Source organism: Cucurbita moschata, unplaced genomic scaffold, assembly GCF_002738365.1.
Source record: "Cucurbita moschata cultivar Rifu unplaced genomic scaffold, Cmos_1.0 Cmo_Scf00120, whole genome shotgun sequence".
In the NCBI taxonomy this organism is placed as follows: domain Eukaryota; kingdom Viridiplantae; phylum Streptophyta; class Magnoliopsida; order Cucurbitales; family Cucurbitaceae; genus Cucurbita; species Cucurbita moschata.
In genome coordinates, this window is record NW_019268636.1 from 97,174 (window position 1) to 117,385 (window position 20,212).

General features: G+C 35.4%; 2 protein-coding genes and 1 long non-coding RNA gene across 3 annotated transcripts in view; all 3 read right to left on the reverse strand.

Annotated features, from left to right (window-relative positions):
• Positions 1 to 752: 752 nt before the first annotated feature.
• LOC111439948 (AP2-like ethylene-responsive transcription factor AIL1) lies at positions 753 to 4,064 on the reverse strand. Its single transcript, XM_023077380.1, has 9 exons — positions 3,779 to 4,064; positions 3,050 to 3,665; positions 2,846 to 2,928; positions 2,701 to 2,709; positions 2,499 to 2,587; positions 2,063 to 2,136; positions 1,878 to 1,928; positions 1,713 to 1,789; positions 753 to 1,640 (listed from the first exon to the last, which is right to left on the reverse strand). The coding sequence occupies exons 1-9, from the start codon at positions 3,963 to 3,965 to the stop codon at positions 940 to 942; spliced, it is 1,887 nt and encodes a 628-aa protein (XP_022933148.1). The 5' UTR covers positions 3,966 to 4,064; the 3' UTR covers positions 753 to 939.
• Positions 4,065 to 11,704: 7,640 nt separating this feature from the next.
• LOC111439951 (phospholipase A(1) LCAT3) overlaps positions 11,705 to 20,212 on the reverse strand; it is a 14,134-nt gene continuing 5,626 nt past the window's right edge. The window contains exons 2-11 of the mRNA XM_023077383.1: positions 19,787 to 19,878; positions 17,489 to 17,616; positions 17,234 to 17,369; positions 17,087 to 17,138; positions 14,007 to 14,107; positions 13,612 to 13,791; positions 13,383 to 13,540; positions 13,103 to 13,157; positions 12,133 to 12,186; positions 11,705 to 12,015 (exon numbers count right to left, since the gene is read on the reverse strand). Coding sequence (XP_022933151.1) covers positions 11,851 to 12,015; positions 12,133 to 12,186; positions 13,103 to 13,157; positions 13,383 to 13,540; positions 13,612 to 13,791; positions 14,007 to 14,107; positions 17,087 to 17,138; positions 17,234 to 17,369; positions 17,489 to 17,616; positions 19,787 to 19,878 — 1,121 coding nt within the window. The 3' untranslated portion in view covers positions 11,705 to 11,850. The remainder of the gene's footprint in view (positions 12,016 to 12,132; positions 12,187 to 13,102; positions 13,158 to 13,382; positions 13,541 to 13,611; positions 13,792 to 14,006; positions 14,108 to 17,086; positions 17,139 to 17,233; positions 17,370 to 17,488; positions 17,617 to 19,786; positions 19,879 to 20,212) is intronic.
• Positions 18,106 to 18,708, reverse strand: LOC111439952. The gene is made up of 2 exons (XR_002709888.1): positions 18,507 to 18,708; positions 18,106 to 18,463 (listed from the first exon to the last, which is right to left on the reverse strand). It is a non-coding gene; the product is annotated as an uncharacterized LOC111439952 (long non-coding RNA).

The following is a 20,212-nucleotide window of genomic DNA, read 5'->3' on the forward strand; positions in this document are numbered from 1 at the left end:
ACTCATTATCACAACTTCAATGTCTCTTGTCTCCGTTCCTATCCATATTATTTTCTATTTGGGAAATCTTTCGTTAAATTTCACCACAAGTCCTCCCAATTCGTTCTTTTAAGAAGGTGTTTCTTTCGGTTTAGACATCATGAGTTCTTATACCATATTATATAAACATGCAGATTCATTTCGTCCATTTCGTCCATTTGAGAACTAATCGGTAATAAAAGAAGTAACTCCGTGTATTTCATAAAGATGGCAAGTTCTTCTTATCTAATTTTAGAATTTTAAATTTATATACAAATCAATCAAAATTATATAAACTTTTATTCAAATTGAATAATTAATTATATATATTTTTATAAAAAAAATTAAAATTTAATTAATTTAGCTCACTCTTCCCACATAAAACACATATATTTCAATCTATTATCATTTAGTTTTTTTCTCCCAACTTCATGAAAGAATCAACGATCCTACGTATTGGTGTAATATTGCCCCGTTTGAGTATAAGCTCTCAAGGCTTTACTTTTCGTCTTGCCAAAATGTTTCACATCAATAGAGATACTGTCTTTTACTTATATACTCATGATCTTCTATTCACGAGCATCAAAGGAAAGTCAAATAACTTCTTAAACGACCACAATGGAAAGAAATAAATTACCATTACTTGTAGTTTAAACCAACAAAATAGGGTTAAAATTCAAAATTACAGGTAAAATATATAAAACTTAGCCGAGGATCCAATTCTACCACCTAAGCTTCCCAAAATTCACAGCATATATAAATGCCACGTCACCTTTTTTAGATCCTTAATATAATATATATGTATATAACAAAACTTTGCTTATAATCAACTTACCCTAAATCAACACATTAACAAAAATTTAAACAAAAAAAAAAAAAAAAAGGAACAAAATCATCCATTTTCCCCTTTGTTTTCCTTTCTTAAGTGTCATTCCAAATGGTGAAAGGCGGCGGAGTTCCGCCGTGACAAACCGACCTGGCTGGCGGAAGCCAGTTGTTGCCGGAGGAGGCTTGCAGCTCCGGCGGCGGTTGTTGCAGCTGATGGGAGGAATTATTATAATCATACAAATTGCTCGTTCTTGTTGCATGGAATGGGTCATCCACGTTACAACCACCACCAAACATATTCACTTCTCCAATGTCTCCCAATCCACCCCCTTCCGCTCCCATCGGAATCATGAAGTTCCCACCGTACCCATCTCTACTATAAACCACCGAGCTCGACCCGGAGCTCTGGTCCATCGAGTCCAAGAAGTTCCCGGCAGTGACATCGTTCTCTTGCTTGCACCACAGCCGTTGCTGTAGTGCACCATAAGGGTAGTGAGAGGCGTAGGGGTGGTGGTGGTGGTGGAAGGCGAGAGTTGGCCATCCACCGCCCCCGGTAGTAATTATTCCATTAGATAAATGTGATGATATGTTTTCTTCAGTTGATTGGAGATGCAGAGGAATGTTAGAATGGTCAATATCCTTTAAACGCTTGGCAGCACCACCAACAGGCAATGTGTTGCTTTCAAGAATGGCTTTGACATCGTAACGAGTCATGTCGAAGTTGGTCACGGCATTTAGTCCTCGGAACTTTATGGCTGCTATGTCGTATGCCTCGGCTGCTTCCTCTTGCGTACCTAATTTTCCAAATACGAACAATATTTGAATAATTGGTAGCTACGAATATACAATATTTATAATTGACTTACTGAAAGTTCCCAAGTAAAGGTCTTTGTTTCCAGCAACTCTCCCTATTCTTGCTTGCCATCTCCCATGCTGGTGGTGTCTGTCACCAACGGCCATATTCAAATTTTAATTTACAAAATGTGGGTGAAAAAGAGAGGGAGTGAGGTAAAATTAAAAATGAAAATTACCTTGTTACTCCACGGTAAATGGAAGCTCCACGAGAAAACCCACTACTCTTCCTGTAATTTCAGTTTGATTGGAAGTTAATTAAAGTAAAGCTTACATTATACGACCAAAATTTAAAAATATAAAGGAATAAAACTATATAACATAAAACAAATGTATTAAGATTAAGCTAGTTAGGTGTTTGTACCTTCTTAGAGACGCTACAAACTCTTGTCGGGTCATATGCTTCATGTCTTCCAACTCTTTTTCGTAATCACTAATCTACAATTTTTATAATTCAGTAAGCAAGTCATGTGATTATCGAGTGTTTAGATGACTCGATAATCTAACCAATAAGAACTATCCAATCCAAAGTATAAAAGTTAGTTCGAGTTCGATTTTTTTTTTTTTTTTTTTTCGAATTGGGTTGGATTGTGAACTCGGGTTAGTCCAAATTTTATTTTTTAACCCAACCTGTTATGCTTCTTAATTATCAATATAGTCTTTCATCGATCTAATTACCGAATCATTAAGTTGATGTGACAAATATACGTTGGATGAAGTAATGATTGAGCAGGTGATATCAACATGGTCGATATAATATAAAGTTTAAGAGCATAATCGAAGTCGGGAGTAAGGCTTACTGGAAAGTTGGTGGTGGTAGTGGTACCCCAGTATTTAAGTGCTGCTAAATCGTAGGCTCTAGCAGCCTTTTGTTCTTTGTCATAACCTCCTGTTTGATTGAAAAAAACACCAAATTTAATAAGATTACAATCATAAACTTACAAATAAAATTAGATTATGAAGAAAAATAAAAGGATTTTTGTATTATTATATATTACTCACCCAAATAGACTGCATTTTGTAGTGGAAATGGAACCCCACATGAGTTGATAAGAACCCCACACCACCAAATTAAAAACTTGAAATTAGAAAATTATATATCCAATGATTTCTTGATTTGAAATTAATAAATTAATTAATTAATTACCCTGTCTTCCTTTTCTGGTTTGTCCTTCTCTTCTGCAACTATTGTCCCATAGATGAGCTTCATATCTTCCTGTCCATCTATGCCTGCAATCAAAATATTATTAATTTAGAAGATGATCGTGAATTTATAAATAAGGAACCCATGTTCGTTCGTTGGTATTAGATCCTTCACTGAGCTTATGTTCAAAGTGGACAATATCAAAACCTGGTTACACCGCGGTAGATGGAAGTTCTTTGTCCAAATGTGTCCATGGATTTTCTTGGGACAGCTTCAATGGCGCTGTTTTCCGTGTCTACCTCGGTGGCGGATGATTTGGGTTGTTTCTTATCGGAGGAGGAGCTTTCGCCGCCGTTTGTTACGAGAAGTGGTAGAGCTTCCGAGTCGGAGGACTGCGACGGTGGTGGTGGTGGTCCGGTGTTCATCGACAGTGATAAAGTATGTGGGTTTGTGATATTAGGTTTTGCTACTGCTCCGTCGTGATCTCCGCCGCTTTTAGCCACCGCTTGCGGCGGCGCCGGTTGGTTTCTCAGCCACGTCTTGATCATAGACAACCCAATAGAGCTAGTGTAGTTACCGTTACTGGGGTTGGGTCTTCCACCGCCATCACCGCTTCCGCCGTTTGGCTCAGATGGAAGCTCCAAAGAACAATTTTGGAAGATGTAGTTGGCGGATGCATTGGTGTAGACGGCGGCGGGGTGGTCGTGGTCGGTGAAAGAGTGGTGGCCGAGGAAATTTTCAAGCTTTGGTTGGTGATGGGTGTCGATTAAACCAGAAAAATCCGAACTTTGAGTCTGCCCTAAACCCTTCACACTATTCCAATCTACAAAAAACAAAAAAAAAAAAACAAAAAAAATATGAAATGGGTTTTGATTAAACATCAATTTCTAAAAACCCCATCAATCAAAAAGGCCAAAAAAGTGAAAAAGGAGAGACCTTGAGAGTCATAGACGCCATAGGAGGAAGGAAGGTTGTCAAAGCAGACGGCGGGGACGTCAGAGGCGGAGATTTGGTCGGTGGTGAAGGCAGCGGCGGAGACGGCGTGAGGGTGGTCGGAGGGGTGGTGGGGGAGTTGGTGATGTTGGGGGGAGAGGGAGAAACCCAACCAGTTGATTGAAGCCATTATTGGATGATCAATGGAAATGGTGAAGCTCCATGGTTGAGAGAAGAGGATTGGAAGAGTTGTATTGATTTATAAACAAATCTATGTTTCAGTTCTCACCGTCATAAATGGAGCAAAACAGTGAGGGAGCAATCTTAGGTTTTCTTTTGTGTATAATTAATTTAATCTCTGAGTGAATAAATATATTTAAAGACACACGTACACACCAAAATAGTAGTAAAATAATGATGTATGAAAGGACAGCATTAACATTTGTCATATGCCTAAACCCAAATCAACTTCAATTTTCCCCTCAAATTTTCAAACCCTTTTCCTTTTCCTATGGGTATTCCACGTGGACTGATCGGGTCAGTGATCTAAATAACTCGAATAGAATTCACACGATCTATCTCAAATCAACTCTTTATTTTTTTTGAAAAAATGTCAATCTTGGCATCGACCCTTTTCAAAAAAACTAAACTCAACCCAATCTAGAAAAAAGAATCTAACCTAATCCAACCCTTTATTGCTCTTTGTTTTTCGTCTAAATGAAAATTCTCCACATTGTTAGGAGACGATCCAAAAAAGAACACCTACCCCTCGTACTCATACATAAAATTAATTTTGGCCCGTCACTAAAAGAAAATATTTGGGTCCATCCTTTGCCTTTGGTAGACAGGATAATGGGTGGCTAAGCATAAATCATATCATCTTTGATCTCCATTGAGAGGGATTGCATTAAAAGAAAAATAGAGAGCAAAATATACCATTTTGCTTACTTTCAAATGCATTAATCAAACTAAATTACACCTCTAAGGCATGAATTTAGACCATAATTAACAAATAACCCAATCCCAATTCTCAATCTGACCATCCAAACTTTTCTCGAGTAGTAAGAACTTTTTAACAAAAAAAAAAAAAAATGAACACTTTATATAAAATTCGGATCAATCAACAGATATGTTAGGGTTAGATTATGTTTTGAGATCAAAGATTTGAAATTTTGTTATAAATTCAATCGCTTCACAATCGAACTTGATAAAGGCTTGATTAAACGACTCGAATGTAATTTACTACAAGAATGATTTGAAATCTTAGAAACAGCAAAGATGATACTCAACATTCTAAAAGCGAAAATCTGAGACCATGATTAGCCAGTTTTATAACTTAGTTTAGTAATTCCTCACTCTTGGAGGATTAGAAGAAGTTATGAAATTAAAATAATAAATAAAGCCGTAAAAAAAAAAAATTATCAATCACTAGCCATTTATAACAACTTCATGCTTCATGCTTAAGCTGAAGTTGAGTTCCAAATCTCCAAATGATATTTCCTCAGTCGAGTAAACTTGTAACACATGAAATGAAGATTGAACGATAAAAAATAAATGTTTGTGTAATTCTTCTTAGATTTGAATGGTGCAATAACTCGGGTTGGGTTGGGGCAGAGAGTGAAATGGAATAGATGGGGGAATTAGTAGAAGAAAGATGGATATATAATTACATAAGTAAAGGGGCAACACATGGAGTTCTAATCTAAAAACAAGGTTATTAGTATAATAAAATTTTAGTGATAAACAAAGACTGTGAATGAATATAGGAATATTTATAATTTAATCTGACAAAAAAAAAAAATCTGAGACAGAGGCGAGCAAGGGCAAACATAGCCACTCTCCACACCCACTTATTCATTCCCACTTGGACCCATAACTTTATCCTAACTCGTTTCTATTTTATTTAAAGGTCGTGGCTTTCAATTTCACTTCTGTAACATGGTATCAGAGCATCATTAGTATATAAGTATTGTGGTAGAGCAAAGGTAAATATAATAGGGGTCGGAGTATAGGACACTGACCCATGTCTGGTGGGTGTATTTCAGATATATCTATGATTATTATTATTATTATTATTATTATTTGTGAACCAAGCCCCCCACACATTCCAACCAAATCTAGCCTAATTTCATTTCATTTCATTTAATTTCATTTCATGTCATTGTTTTGGACATACATACATATATCTTTTAAATCTCTGCCTCGTATTCTTAAAACAATGCTTACTACTAATTCCAACTCTACACTCAAATTACATCATCATTTAATGCTCCCTATTATTATTATTATTACCATTATTTGCAACTAAACAAATAATTAATTATATTTAAAACCCATAGAGAGAGAGAGAGAGAGAGAAATTAAAAAAAAAAATATATATATATATATAGCCTCGAGAAATGCGAACACCACGCTGTAAGTTTGACCGTCAAAAAGGGAATCAAATCGGGTAAAACACATGCGCTTCTTTACCTATCTCAATTTATTTTTTTATTCCCTTAATTTTTTTATTTTATTTTTTTTTAAATATAATTAAAGCTATCTATTTTAGTTTTCACGTCTTGAAAATATTTAATTAATTTTATTATGAGGATATAATTTTCAATTTTTGTATTTAAATAAAATAATTTGATCGTAATTAGTAATTATGTCTTAGGGGGTTGGTAACTCATGACTAACCAAATTTTAGATACCATTTTTTCAATTTTTACTGCTTTTGTTTAACACTCGACCCATATGGCTTCCATGCCAAACCTCACTCATTGCCATTTTCCACCTACGTGATGGTGCATGTTAGGATTGGTTTGTGTGAAAATTAATTTATGTTCGTGGATTTAAATACTCATAAACTTATGATAATAGAGTAATCATGGTTGAAGAAAGGGTTTGATAACGTTTAAAAAACCATACTCTAACGATAAAAACATGACTTAAATGTGAAATAAACTGTCTGTGACTTTGTTTTATGGTCTTCTTAATATCACAATCACACTTTTTTGTCCGTGACTTTGTTCTAACACAACAAATAAGCCAACCATGTAAAATTTGAGCTTTGCGGATAATCTCAACAAAAGGTGGAGCGTTAAATTATGTTTTGAGAGAAAGTGTTTATCGAGAACGTAAGTTGAAAATAGTTTGAAAGAAAGCATTTTTAGTTTTAACTACATTGAAAATATGTGGGCAAGAGAGCGTACCATACTTGATCTTGGAAAGGTTCAATACCTATTTGATCCCTATAATATATTTTGAGATATTTCATATCTAGCAAGAGTAGACATGATTTTGTTGATGAGTCACACACAGTAAAACAATATAACATTAAAGCAGATAAAAGAGTTTGACATGACATGTGGCCACAAGCAACACGCCCTTAACAAGTATGACCATGACACTCGACAGACAATGTGACTCATACATGACCACACTCTTGGTGTCAGAAAATACATCCATATACATCATGTATCAGGATTTTTGGGACCTAATTTTCATGATTATTGATTGGGCTCTACTTTTTTTTTTTTTTTAATAGGGTTGAATGTATAGTATTCCCTACATATGGTCCATGCATGTACGCACGTGAACCCACTATATGAACTTATTAATAACATATAACATTGTAAAATATTTCGCATTAAAATCATGGTTCAATGAGATGATGCATATAATGCTTCTATTATGTAAATTTCTTATGAGATATACATACATATTCATGGTATTTCATTTATGCATATCATACATGGTACATTTCGTAAGGTATAACCATGGTCATATCAACGTAGTGATCTTAATCAAATATAAAAAATAAGTACACGTATCACATAGTTCATTCAAATATTATAACATAAATAATATGTAAATAGGTCCACATAGAGTGTGTTATTCATGCATCAAACAATTGCATCCAACCTAGCGCATAGGAATTTCAACGGCAAGTTCACATACCGTGTCAAACTCAGCTTGGTGCTCCTAAGCTCATCCTAACTATTTGTTCCTAGGGTCAGCCTAAATTCAGGTTCACCTATAATATTCCATTCATTCATAAAATCAAGTTTAAGGTCTATTTATGGTGTCAATATAACTTCACTATTCTAAAATCAGTCCTAAACCGTGTGAAATATTAAAAATTGTCCAAAACAGAAGCTATGCTAACCTTTTCTGTACTTGGTACTATCTTTTCTTGTAACTCAAAATTTTGTGTAACTCCAAAGATGTTAGAAACGACGAACTTTCACAATGATATGATATTGTGTCCACTTTGAACATAAGCTCTCGTAGCTTTATTTTTTGTTTCCCCAAAAGGTCTCATACTAATGGAGATCCTTACTTATAAACGCGATCATCTCCTTAATTAACCGATGTGGGACTCCCTCCCAACAATCCTCAATTAGTAAAGTATTTTCTATGAAATTGACCCATTTAATGATGTTCGTTGTGCATGAAAATTTAGAGTATAGCCTGTACCATGGAATAATGATATATGTTGAAATTTATAGATCATAGGAGCATGGTTAGGCCATTAACAAACGATAGAGAGTAAAATGATCACAATGCTCTTGTATTTCATGGTTTAAATGAACCTTGAATCACTTGAAATCGCATATGAGACAGATTTATTAGGTTATATTTGATTGTGCATGGCTTCAAGGCTATAAGAGCATGTTTAGACCATAAACCAACCATTATGAAAATGCACCTAATGAGACTAAGAGCCCAAATCCTTAGTAGTAAACTCAGAATAAAGCATGTGTAAAGTTGCCAAGAATAAATGGATGGTTGCCAATAGCAATAATGTTATCGACATAAAGAAGCAAATAAATAAGGTTAGATTGCTAATGAAAGGTAAAAAGAGACGTGTCAGCACGACTCCAAGAAAAACTAAGTGTGAGAAGAAATGAGTTGAGACATTGAAACCAAGTGCGAAAAGCTTGCTTTAAGCCATAGAGGGCTTTATTTAATGGACATACATGTGTGGAAAAGTGAGGATGAATATACCCAAAAGTATGTTCCATATGAACATGTTCACTAAGAGTGTCATTAAAGAAAGCATTCTTGACATCAAGTTACCAAGAGGCGATTTATTTGTGACAACATGAGAAAACACAACACAGACAATAGTAGTTTTGACAACCGGATTGAAAGAGTGTAGTCGAGACCATGAATATGAGTATAACCTTTGGCAACAAGACGAGCCTTCAAACGCTGGACATATACATCAGACAAATATTTAGTGCGGAACACTCATTTAGAGCCCATGATGTTGGTGTTGGCAGGGCGGGGAACCATAATCCAAGTGTCATTTTTTGTAAAGCTTAAATTTAGACATCCATGGCAGCAAGCCAAGCAGTATTCTTAACATTAGATTTGAATTCTCTTGGCAAGATGGAAGACAAGTAGAAAAAAGTTCAGATGAGCCTAAAATACCAAGATTTGCTAGATGACGAATCCTCAAAATACGAACTTTAGCTCGTGTGATCATAGGATGAGAGTTCAAAAAAGAAGAGGAATCAGCAGTAGATTCAATAGAAGGTGGATTAGAAGCTGAGGGGGCAAAGAGGAACCTACAAGAGAAGTACTACACAGACTCATCCACAAGGTTAGAACAAATATCACATGGAGAGAATCTTGATCGAGGAATGTGCAGTGAGGAAGAGGTGGAGGAGATGGATCAATATGGTAAAGACGCAGTCCAAGAAATTTTAAATATAAAGAGAGGAAAGAGGTGGTGAGTCTGAACGACATGACCACGAACTCATAGTGGTCGTACCTTATTCGGAATGTTGTCTTTCACACATCCCCATCCCTAATCTTGATTTAATGGTAGCCTGACATTAGGTCTATCGTGGAAAATACTATTCTAATGAGTTGTTCAAATAGGCCCTCAAATGCAAGGGAGAGGGTACTTATTATTTACCATTTTCTCATTCAATTTCCTATAATCAATACACAAACGCATTGATTGATCCTTCTTGACAAATATCACGGGCGCATCCCAAAGGGATACGCTGAGATAGATAAAATCCTCATTTAGTCATTCTTGCAACTGTACCTTGAGTTCTTTCGGTACATTGGTATCATGCAGTATGAGGGCCGGGGAGATAGAGCTAATACCCTTATGCAAAAATCTAGAGTTCGGGAAAGGGGTACTTTTGGTAAATCCTCCAAAAATCTATCGAGAACTTGTTCACTACTTACATTTCAAATAGACACATCGTTTAATTAAACTTTTTTTTTCTTTTCGTTTTTTACCAATAGACGATTGTTTGGTTAAACTATAAATGAGTTCATTTCTTAGTTGATATAATGGCCACAGAATAGTACTCTATAATTACACCATATATAGTATATAATTTGAAATCATAGGGCCATTAACCACATTATATATACAAATGTGGTCGAACATATAATTTAGGGAATTCAATAAATACTTAGTTGTTTGTGACCATGGTGGATAGAAATGCTTTTAAGGTGTTGTCTCCAACTCTCATTCTCTTAATCTTACCCTCCATTTCCCATTCCTTGTTCACCATCATATGATTTCGACAACTAAAAGACTCCCATGTGAGAATGTTTGTTTAATCCACCACACCTAAATGCCTATTATCCACCACACCACACCTAAATGCCTATTGTCGAAATGTAAATTCAAACAAATGTAAAAACTTCAAAATGCACAAAGAGATACTTTGAGATGAATCCCTCTCTATGACTATGCAACTCTCGAGCACTCCTCTATCTCGACCAAAAGTCAACAATCACTTGAAAAAAAAATGGAGTGAGTATAAAAATATTCAGTAATCAATATACTTGTAGGTTCTCATTGTATTCATATCCTAGTAAATTATCTCACGGCCTTTTCTCTAAGTTCTAGGAAGTTTGGGCCTAAACCTTATAACTATTCGTGTAACTGGAGAAACCTCAAAGTTTTGATCAGATGCTTTGCTTTGTCCATGCAGCGAATGACCAAACATCTTTTGTTGGTAGGACAATATGACTTCTACTGATCTAAACATCATGGAAGGTCAATTGATAAACCCTTCCATGGGACCATAAAGTAACTCTACGTGTGTCGACCACCTACTATATTAACATGTGTGGTTCCATGCCCCTTCTCAGGATGGTTACACTACAAAGGTTCTGTTTAGGAGACCTTTGGCATTTCCGCAATGGCACCTAGTTCTATCAATGCGCTACTCTATTCAACCTAGACCCAACTTGATAGTCCTATTTCTCTAGAACTATTGCTTGGCAGTGGAGCTATTGGGTCCAACCTAAATCGCTAATAATGCTATTAGGGTATCAGACAATATAGGCAAGAGTGATTGTTGTGACATCGTTCACACTGCTAGCGGCCTTGAAAGCTTTGTTAATCATCCTTGAATGCCATGGAGGCTTATTAGGCTCCTAAGATATCTAGGCAGCTTTAAAACATGGACTCTTAACCCCAAGACTCACTATTCTAGCTCATTGGGTTTTTCTTAATCTTGAAGCACTCGGGTTTAAACCTTTAATCACCGTTCACAATTCAAAGGTGTTTGGTCTATTGAAGGTGTCCTGAATTAGACCATTATTTAATTGACCTATCCAGACCTTATGGAGTTTCAATTTACATAATGGAACCTATTTGGAGTAAAATCAAGAAGAGCTAAGTGAAAGTATGAATCATTAGGTAATACTCTAATAAGCCTTTTTGGACTCAAGGTAGGAGTTGTAGTATAGCTCCTAACTTATGACATTCTCGTGTATAGTTGCAAATAAGACAATTGAAATTGGAAGTTACCCTAAGTTGGAAGCCAATTGCAAGCTTCAATCTACAACTTATGGGTATGATAAGTTACTGAAAATAAAGTCCCAAGTTATTTTAAAAAGTAAAGCACGGTAGTCATGTGAATGATTTTTTTAGGTTTGTAAAGCCATGATTTTGATAATGTATGTTTGTAAAGCACGCTAGTCATGTATGTATGTGTTTCTATCCTTAATTTGGGCTATTTCGTCATTATGATTCTACTGATATGCTAGAATACAAATGACTAATACAATATTTATGCCTTATTTTTAAACTTACACTAGCCACACTTCTACTTCAGAGAAGCATCGAACACTTTGGAAGTTGTTAGGTGTTTACTAACCTTCTCATCAATTCCCAACCATTTCTGGATAAGCTGCAACACTGTTTCGTCCTTCAAAAGCCCTCGATGACTCGCTGCGACTCCTACTCTCTCAGTTGCTTCAAAACCATCCGCCTTCCAAAGGAAAGATGCACGTTATGTAAATAAAACAACACACGCACGCGCGCACGAACACAACGACAACAAACATGTTTTTTGAATGCATGAACTAAATTTGGTGAAATAGCACACCTTGGCTGATTCACTGGGAACTGTACCATCTCCGTTCACATAAGAATACTGAGGCTGCGGAGAAGAAAAACAAGTGTGATAAGCAGTCAGTCATATATTGGTAGTTCTTATACACAATGAAGAATATCATATTATTCAGAGGTCCCCATTCACCTCATTGTTATCACATTTAAAAAATTGTTATTTGGTTGATCGGTCAAAATGGGAATGTATCAAAAACAATATTTACTTCAACAGCCAAACATTTGATAAATTAATCAAAGCCAGAAAAGACAAGAAATTAAAGACAAAAAATAAATAAAGATAAAGGTCATTTAGTAGTATTTCTCCTCTTTAAGAAGAATTTTCCATGTTTGGTGTTGAAGGGCTCGAAAGTCTCTTTGTAATTGGAGATCGCCACTGACAAAAATTTGGGCTAAAAAGGATTTATGCCTCGTATTTCTCGAAAAAGCTATTCTATTGATGGGATTTGGTATGATACTTAAGAAATCGATCCAAACAGTTCGGGACCAATGAAGAAAGACATCCCCATTATGTCGAATAGTAGTAATTTGGACAGTAAGGTTGTTCAGCATGTGCCAGGAACTTTAGCCATCAATGACTCTTTTAACATTTTGTATGTAACGGCCCAGGCCCACCGCTAGGAGATATTGTCCTCTTTGGACTTTTCCTTTCGGACTTCCCCTCAAGGTTTTTAAAACGCGTTTACTAGGGAGAGATTTCCACACCCTTATAAAGGGTGTTCCGTTCTCCTCCCCAATCGATCTGGGATCTCACACAGCATATTCAAACAAGAAACTAAAAGATGATGCGATTGTCCAAACAAATAGACCATCTTAAAACCATGAACAGTGAACCCAAAAAACAATCCAATCAGAAGATAAAAAAAAGGTTGAAAACCTGAACAATGTCTAACTTAAGTAGAAGAAATGCCTAACACATAAAAGCAAAAGGAAATTGAATCACTCACCAAAGTTTTGCAGATTTCAGACAAGTCCTCAATCGGCAACGACTCGGAACCATAGCTGCATCATAGTTAATACCATATGTTCATTATTTAATTTGAAACAGAGGCATTAACATCAATGAATTGATATCAAATTTATACAAAGCAATGAGAAAACAGCCATACCTCTGGACTACTACACTGACCCATTCATAATTTATCATTACAATGATATGAAAGACAGTCATTTTACTGAAAACTAAATATGCATCTAACACATAATAATGCAAAGTTCATAACATACCACACATCAAAAGGCGTATCGAACGATGTCCCATAAATATTATAGAAGGAGATTCCATCTGGTAGGCTTGCATTATCAATTACTTGGCGAGTACCAGTAGCCCATTTGAGAACATCCAAGTTAAAGGGCAGAGGAATAGTCTTTCCATGAAATTTTATCTGCAATAATTGAAATTAAAATTAGCTTGGGCCAGATGACTTTTTAACAGAATCAACGTGAAGTGTCGTACCTGGTTATTTCTTAATGCTTCTTCGAATAAAGCAATGCTATCAGTTGGGCCATATGATTTCAATTCAACAGAAGTTTTCCCATCAACAGAACTCTTTTGCCAAACTTGGATCTGTGGTTGTGCATGCCAATTAAATCCTAGATTTCCCAGCATCTCATAAATTGAAGGACATTCAACCAACTGCACGTAAATATCATTAGTAGACCTATGACATATCATACACAAAGAAATGGTATCATTGAGAACAAAAGCACAATATCATTAATGAGACAAAGATATGCATGAAAAAATGGTTGATAAGGTATCCAACTTGTCAATAATGATTAAAAAAAATACCCTTGCAATCATTTTAGGTGTAAACTAAACCACCTAGACACTGACAGGAGGAAAGTTACCAGCTGGTGAAATGTCCATCTAGATACGAAAAATTGGCTTTCATAGCCTTCGATAAATTGCAATCCAGTCAGCAGGCAATCATTGATGCATCCTGGTGCTCCTGTCAATCATTTGTACAGTGAATATCGTCGACTGCTTCATAACGAACTATTAGAATGAAATGGGTGAGGTAAAATTAGTTGTCAAATTTGCAAATATGAATTTTTTTTTTAATTTTTTGGGTCTATCACTAATATGTCGTTTTTATAATCTATCGATGATGACTTCTATCACCGATCGATTATTTTTATAGTTTATCAATGATATATCTCTATCATTGATAGACCATTTCTAGGTCTATCATTAAAAGATTTTTGTCACTTATCAACCATTTTTATGTCTTTCGCTGATAAACAATTTGTGTGTCTATTACTGATAGACCATTAATGTGTCCATAAGTAATAACTTTTTCATGGATAACATTGTTCTTGTTCCATTGCTTGAAGACTTCTCTTAGCCCTTTGAGTTTGTTAATGAATTTTGTGTCTCGTCATCCACAAAGGGGCGTGTTCTTCCACTTGTATTCTATTGTGGGCAAAAAATCAGTGTGTTCCAGCCACATATACTCAAAACAGAAGGGTGAGGGGCCATTTGAAGTAACCCATAGAAAGGACAATGAGATAATGATATGATGTAGGCCTATTCAGTCTTCAACACCAGCATTACTAAATTTTCCTAGGAGACCTTGGACAAAAGTCTGTCAATGAGTGTTAAAGGTGGGTGGGGATGATAAGGCAATCCTAATCCTCAGCCCAACAATCCAAGTTTTTGTTGAAGCAAGAACCCTTGAATTAAAGAAACTAGACCTCCTTGTACAAAATTTGAATCAACCAAGAGATAAGGCTAGAATTAGATTACATTTTAAGATCAAAGATCTAAAAACCAGATTTGAAACCTTGTTTTAAATTGCATTACTCCACAATCAGACTTAATTAAGGCTTAATTAAATGGTTTAGATGAAATCTACCACAAGAATTGCTTGAAGTCTTAGAAAAGGATCAAATTTTTAAGGGTGAAAGTCTAAATTGAGAGCTCAATTTCATTCCCCCAAAATCTCATAATTTTCTTTTTACATACCATTTTGTGGGTATAGATAGCCTTCCCACAAAAGAAACCCTCAACCCTTCAAATGTTTACTAAAAGAAGTTAGTGGCCATGATTGTCAAGTTCATCCCACTACCCTTCAAATACCCACTAAAAGAAGTTATGAAATTAAAATAATAAATAAACTCTTCAAAGAAATTATCAATCAAGTGAAATTTATGACAATCACATGCTTCACTTCAATCTTGCAAATCGTAACTTCCAAAGCTCTAAATGGTCATGTAGATTTAAAATGAACGCTTGTTGAATCTTCTTGGTCTTCGATCGTGTAATAGGTCAAGTTGAAACTAGTGGAACACATGATTCTTATCCGGAGGTCTGTTGTTCGACCAAGTATAAGTCCCTTTCAGTGATGAACCCTGAACCCCAGAGGGTTGAACGAGGGAGCGGCCCAAAAAATGCCTCCTGAGTTGTTAGTGATAACCTCAGTATCATTAACAATGTGGATTCCTTTTAGTGCTACTCTAGTGCCATGGAAACCAGCCATAAAATCAACAAAAAAAATCGCCATTAAAATAGGGGTTTATGTTGAACAAAAGAGGATTTTTCAATGATGATGGGAGAGAGACTTTCCCTGGTATGAACTCCATGAGTTTTCCTTGTCAAATGATGGCTTCCATCAAATCCACGCATGATGAGGTCTTTTTGGCAATCTCAACAAAACCTCCACAGATATTTCCTACGTGTTTTAGCATCTCAAAATCCTAATGGTGAGATGTAGGTTTTTTATTTTAATTCATCCTCCATATGAAGGAACCACTAGGTTGTTCAAGTGTTCCTCATCTACCATGGTTCTATTTACAACCGAGAGCTTGCCACTTTTTTCGTGCAACAGAGGAACGCCTTGTCCACCCTAAAAGGATTTAGATGGAAGAAATGGTTGAGCAAGGATTGTAGGGTTCTAATGATCATGTACCAATCATGAATGTCCTTCCAAGAATTGTGAGCTAGCAATCTAGAAACCACCGAGACAAAATTGAAGTTCATTTCCACTTCTTTTTCTTTCCTCACTCAAAATGTACAAGCATTTTATTTTTCTTTTATGAAGTTGATTATCTTTAACTAGCTCCGACTACAATATTTTTCCCTGACATGATTCGGAAAAGTGAAAGATGAGTGCTTTTTCTCAAATCTTTAAGAGAAAATCTCTAATCATTTCCCAAAAAACTATACATTCGAATTTCCAACTGATACTTGAATTTTCTTTCTTGGGGAATCCTATACTTGGCCAAACGGATAGTCTCAGAAACATCTTTGACTTGCTTACAAAGAAAAAATGAGTGTACAGGATTTTGCAATGGATCAATTAGAGAATTATACAAAACAGATGAAAGACAGAAGGGAATTTTCAACTTGTACTTCATGTCTTCAACAAACTCATGTCGATTTCAAGCCAAATACAAAAGTTAATGTTATGGACGCAGAAGCTCATCACCTCCATGGAACACAATATTCACTGGCCTAAAGGATATTGAAAGAAGAAGACAAAACGAACAAAAACAAAGATATAGAGTGCGACAAGAAGAAGCCACTACATTTATATTCTATGATAATAATATATTAGTAATAACGTAATAGCAAACAAGCATGCAAACAATCATTGAGAGGTTTATCAGTGATAGACCTCAATCATAGATCGATATCAGTCAGTGATAGGTTTATCAGTGATAGACCTCAGTCCAGACTGATATGGCTTACAATTGTGTCATATTGGCAAATATTTTGAGCTTGTGCTATATTTGCTATTATTTTGTGTTAGATCGTCATACATTCAATTTTTCCTAATGTTTACTATCAAATAAATAATAATGAGAAACTAAATTAGAAGGACAACTTGATCAAAGGAATTTGTTCACATAAGGAGCAGTTTCAATGATTGGACTAGATTCAGATTACAGCTATTGATGAATGGAAATAAGCAATAGGTTTGAATTACCTTGGAAAGGGCAAGCTATAGCAATCCACTTATTTACGTATTTGGAAAAAATCTGCCAATCAACAATAAGCACATCATGCCGAATCCATAAAACAAGTTCGTGCTCATCGATGCAAGTTTCAACTAGTCAAGAGAATACGTGCGTACATCATTATGGAGTGACATGAAACACGAAAGTAGCAGCCCACCCATAGAATGAGATATTATGTTCACTTTTCTACCACCAGAAGCTTTACTAGCAGTTTCCAGCTTCGCTTTAAGACCATCCATAGCCTTGCCAATTCTGTCACCAACAACCAATGCTCCTACATCAATGTTGATTCATGCATACACTTTCGGCTACTAGCAATTAAATCATACATGAAATTTTGATACTAAAACAAGAGATGAAGAATGATCTACCTATTACTCTGCCGGAAATCATAACCAAAACCAAACAATGTCGTTCCCTTCTTGTAGCCGCATCCAACAAGCATATCAATTATATTATGAAAGTGATAAACGTCATCCACATGGAGGCATTTTACCACCTGTAACAGTAAAAAGAAAACTCTGGTATAGTATGATGGATAAAAACAGATCAAGCAAATTAGTAAAATTCTTCAGATCAATATCCCAAGAACCGGATATAATGCAATTGTTGAGTCATTTTGGAAGCATGATAATAGTAATGAAGAAGAAACATAGCAGGAGGAGTTGCTTAATCACTCTTACAGCAGGGACAACAATCAACTTGAATCATTGAATGAAATCGACAATAAATGGTGGAAGTCAGTAACTGAAGGAAGCCTATGTCTCGCAAGAAATTCATATTAAGCATTAGCAATTCTGGCCTCTAGTACACACTCAAGAACCGAAAAAGAAGAGTAAAGAAAACAATTAAAAAATACACTTTGTGGCCCTTTTGGTAAAGTTTTTGTTTCATGTTTATCGTTTCTAGTTTTTTATTTCTTGTTTTTTGTACCCTCTATTTTATTTTATTTTTTAAATTGTGATTGGTAAATTTTTTTTCCTTCATATTTGTAATCATTTCTTGTTTCTTGTTCCCTAATATCTTAAATTAAAAATGTAAAAAACATGCTTGATACAGTGAAAACCTTCCAGAGGTTCTCGAGGCAAAGCATCAACCGACAAGAAATAGAGATAATGGACATCAATGTTAGGACAGTGGATATTGACAACTCCATCAACAAATAAGGTTGTAAAAATGGTGAATGATCGAATATGTACTTGGGAATGCCCTTAAATGGGAACCCTAAACCTTTCTCCTTTTGAAAGACCATCATTGAAAACATAGAAATAAGGTTATAGACATGATCATCGTGCTACAGTTCCAAAGGCGGAAGACTCGCTCTAACACAAGACACATTGTCTAACCTTCCTACTTATTACATGTCTCTATTCGAACACATTGTCTAACCTTCCTACTTACTACATGTCTCTATTCGAAATGTCTCAAAGTGACTATAGACATAGAAAGATTATTCAGAAACTATATGTGGAAAGTGGGATCACATCTTGTTCGATTGAATACCATAAATCTCCCGTTAGACAAGAGAAGTCTTGGCCTATATTCAATAGAGGAGAAGAACAAAGTCCTCCTAGCCAAATGGATATGGAAATATTACCATGAAAGCACCACCTTGTCGAGAAATCTTTAAAGACTAAATACGCTCCTAAATAATGTGCAAATCTGTCCACCCACCTTCTACAAAGGGGCCATGGAAGTGCATAAACAAGCACCAAAACCTCATCACCGACCACATTCACCAATGGGTGGGTGATGGAGGAAACACATCTTGCTGAATTGATTCTTGGATTGACAACACCATGCTAGCTTTGTGCTATCCTCTTTTGTATAGACTCTGTCATTACAAGATGGCAATGATCAAAAAAATATGGAAAGATGCCAACAAATTTTGGAACCTACAGCTCAGTGGAACCTTAAAGGATAACAAAGCAATAAAATGGCCGAATTAAGTCTTGACCTTACTCAAATTATGTTATCCCATGAAGTGGACTCGTTGAAATGACTTCCTAGTGCAGATGGAGTTTTCTCCACAAAAAGGTAGAAGCCATAACCCCACACTAGCAAAGATAAAATGGAAAGGAAATCATCGTATAAAATGTACATTTTTTCCTAAGGGAAATGATGCGTAAACTCATTAGCACATATGAAAACCTACAAAAAAAAAAAAAAAGAATGTCCTACCTAGCTTTATTTCCAAATTGGTGCCCTTTGGGCAAGAAAGACAACGAATCACAAAACCATCTATTTATGCAGTATATATACACTTAAGTTTCTGGGTAAAGATCCTCTATATCTTCATATGTCACCTCACTTTTCCTACGGAGGCAAATGAGTTATTGGAAACGGTCTTTAACATCCACCCCTTCAAGAATACAAAGGCTCTGCTATGGACAAAACTAATTATGGCTTTCATTTGGTACCTATGGAAAGAAAGAGTATTCACGAATAAGAGACATACTTATACTAGGCTCTTCGAAAATGTTGTTTACCTAACCATTTATTGGTGAAACTCGTCTAACACTTTTACTTCCTATAGTAATACTTCCCTCATTGTAAATTGATAAGGTTTTTTGTCACATTCATGATAACACATCCTTTTGGTGTTTCAAATATCATTGAAATTATCTCTTATAAAAAAAAGATGAAAAAGTAGTTTCATGTGATCTTACCGCAGATGGATCTAAAATATCAATCGCATACAGGCCATCATCATCATCAGGGACCAAAATTTCTATGTTATCATCCACGCATTCCGTATAGCCTGAAAAAACAAAAATCCTCCAATGTTCATTTAGGAAATAAACTTAAGAACAAAAAGTGGAGAAAGTTTTCTACTTCGAATAGTTTCTATGGACATTATTGCAGGTATATATTAAATTAAAAGATCCCAAAAAGTGTGGTACTAACCTAACAATCGACACGTCAATATATCACTTTAAAGTCGTCTTTGTCCCATGCGCTTGGAAAATCCATCCTGATTGAAATTGGAAGATTTTCCTTTTTTTCAATAAAGTGCACAACTACAAAAAAAAAAAAAAAAAAAAAAAAAAAAAAAAAAAAAAAAAAAAAAAAAAAAAAAAAAAAAAAAAAAAAAA